The 1,677-nt window shown below is 40.7% G+C and overlaps 1 protein-coding gene across 1 annotated transcript in view; it reads left to right on the forward strand.

Annotated features, from left to right (window-relative positions):
• The window catches only part of LOC116707102 (adhesion G protein-coupled receptor L3), a gene marked incomplete in the record, with an annotated part of 258,534 nt that overhangs the window by 228,038 nt on the left and 28,819 nt on the right, over positions 1–1,677 (forward strand). Inside the window, 1 exon segment of the mRNA XM_032544265.1 lies at positions 842–1,051. Coding sequence (XP_032400156.1) covers positions 842–1,051 — 210 coding nt within the window.

The raw sequence follows: 1,677 nt of genomic DNA on the forward strand, positions 1-1,677 counted from the left end.
GGGGGGGTTCTATAGAGAAACCTGCAAGCAAAAAAACAAGAAAACAACAAAGAAATGGCCCAAACTGCACAGCGCCCCTTTTAAGGGTGTCTGGCCTTTCCCCACTTCTGTCCAAGTATCCCTGTGTGCACTTGGCTTTAATGGAATGATGTAAATTCTCTTTCATGGCCGCTCTGGAATCACTGTTGATCCTTATCTCTCCTGTTCAGCCACAAATTTATCCTCAGCAAAAGGCTTTTTAGTGCCCAAAACTGGTTGTGGTGGCAAGTTACTATTTGAAAAGAGAAAATTATTGAAAAGCAACAGTGGAGGTTATTGTCCATGTTGAATACAATCACACCACATTAGAAATGTGGTGTGATTGTATTCCTGTTGTGTTGGTCTTAGACACCTGCCACCCTCTGGATTGCTCACTTTGTTCCACTTTGTTGCCTGGGAAAAATGAAACAGTAGGGAAGCATTTTAGATTGATTCACACTGACATTGACTAATTTATGATTCATATCTGCCACCTGTGGCTTGCTCTGTACTGGTTCATTGGACGGTTGAATAAAAGCGTTTTCCTCAAAAACATATTAGTAATAAAAATAAAAGCTGTCAGAAAGGAACAGAATGTTGATTTAATGGTCACTGGTTTTCATTGGTGTTTTATTGTTTTGTTTTTACAAATGAATCCCAACATGACATACACACATTATCTTTTCCTTGCAGCCTTGTCAAATACCAAAATGGGGTTCTGGGTACAATAATAAGAACAAATATTTTTCTAAGTTCTTTCTCACATGATGTCAACCAACAATGGGTTGGAGGTTGCTGACCACTGTCTGTCATCATCTTACAGAACACAGACCCTGTTCATAACATGCTCCTTGATGTCATCACTTGGGTTGGCATCCTCCTGTCGCTGGTCTGCCTGCTCATCAGCCTCTTCACCTTCTGCTTCTTCCGCGGCCTCCAGAGTGATCGGAACACCATCCATAAGAACCTCTGCATCAGCCTGTTCATCGCCGAGTCCCTGTTCCTCGTGGGGATCAATCGGGGTGACCAGCCGGTAAGATTGCCACTGGTTGATACGTATTGATTTATTTAGTACCGTTGCATTGGGCATGCTACACAAAGTACTGCAAAACCGGGAAAAACCATTAAAGAAAAACTAATAATAGAATCATCAGTTGAAAATACATTATGCTGTATTAGATATAAAACCGAAAAAGGTTAATAGAATAGTAAAGTGTTTTTGGAAAAATATTATTATTATTATTATCATGTTTATTACCTTTCTTGCCAAGATCTCCACTCTGTATGGTAATGTGTAGCTGGAGTCAGCAGCCTGTGTCTACACCTGGGTGGAAAGCTTAGCATAGAGACTGAAAACATGGGGGAATAGCTAGCATGCCTCTGTCCAAAGGTAATGAAATTGGCCTACTACTGTTCCCGGACAAGAAATAATCTTGCACGTAACCCGGTAAACTGTTTTTACTCTCTATGCTTAAATAAGTTAAAAACTTAAAAACTTGCTGCTCGCTCCAGCTACACGCAGTATTTACTGTTCACATAGAGAGTGCGATCAAGCTTCACATCTAACGCTTGGCAAGAAAATGAATACAAGTTTTTCCCAAACTCTTTAGGTGCAGAATATCAAGAATGAGAGGGCGCCCGGATAGCTCAGTTGGTAGA

Source organism: Etheostoma spectabile, chromosome 19, assembly GCF_008692095.1.
Source record: "Etheostoma spectabile isolate EspeVRDwgs_2016 chromosome 19, UIUC_Espe_1.0, whole genome shotgun sequence".
NCBI classification, from domain to species: domain Eukaryota; kingdom Metazoa; phylum Chordata; class Actinopteri; order Perciformes; family Percidae; genus Etheostoma; species Etheostoma spectabile.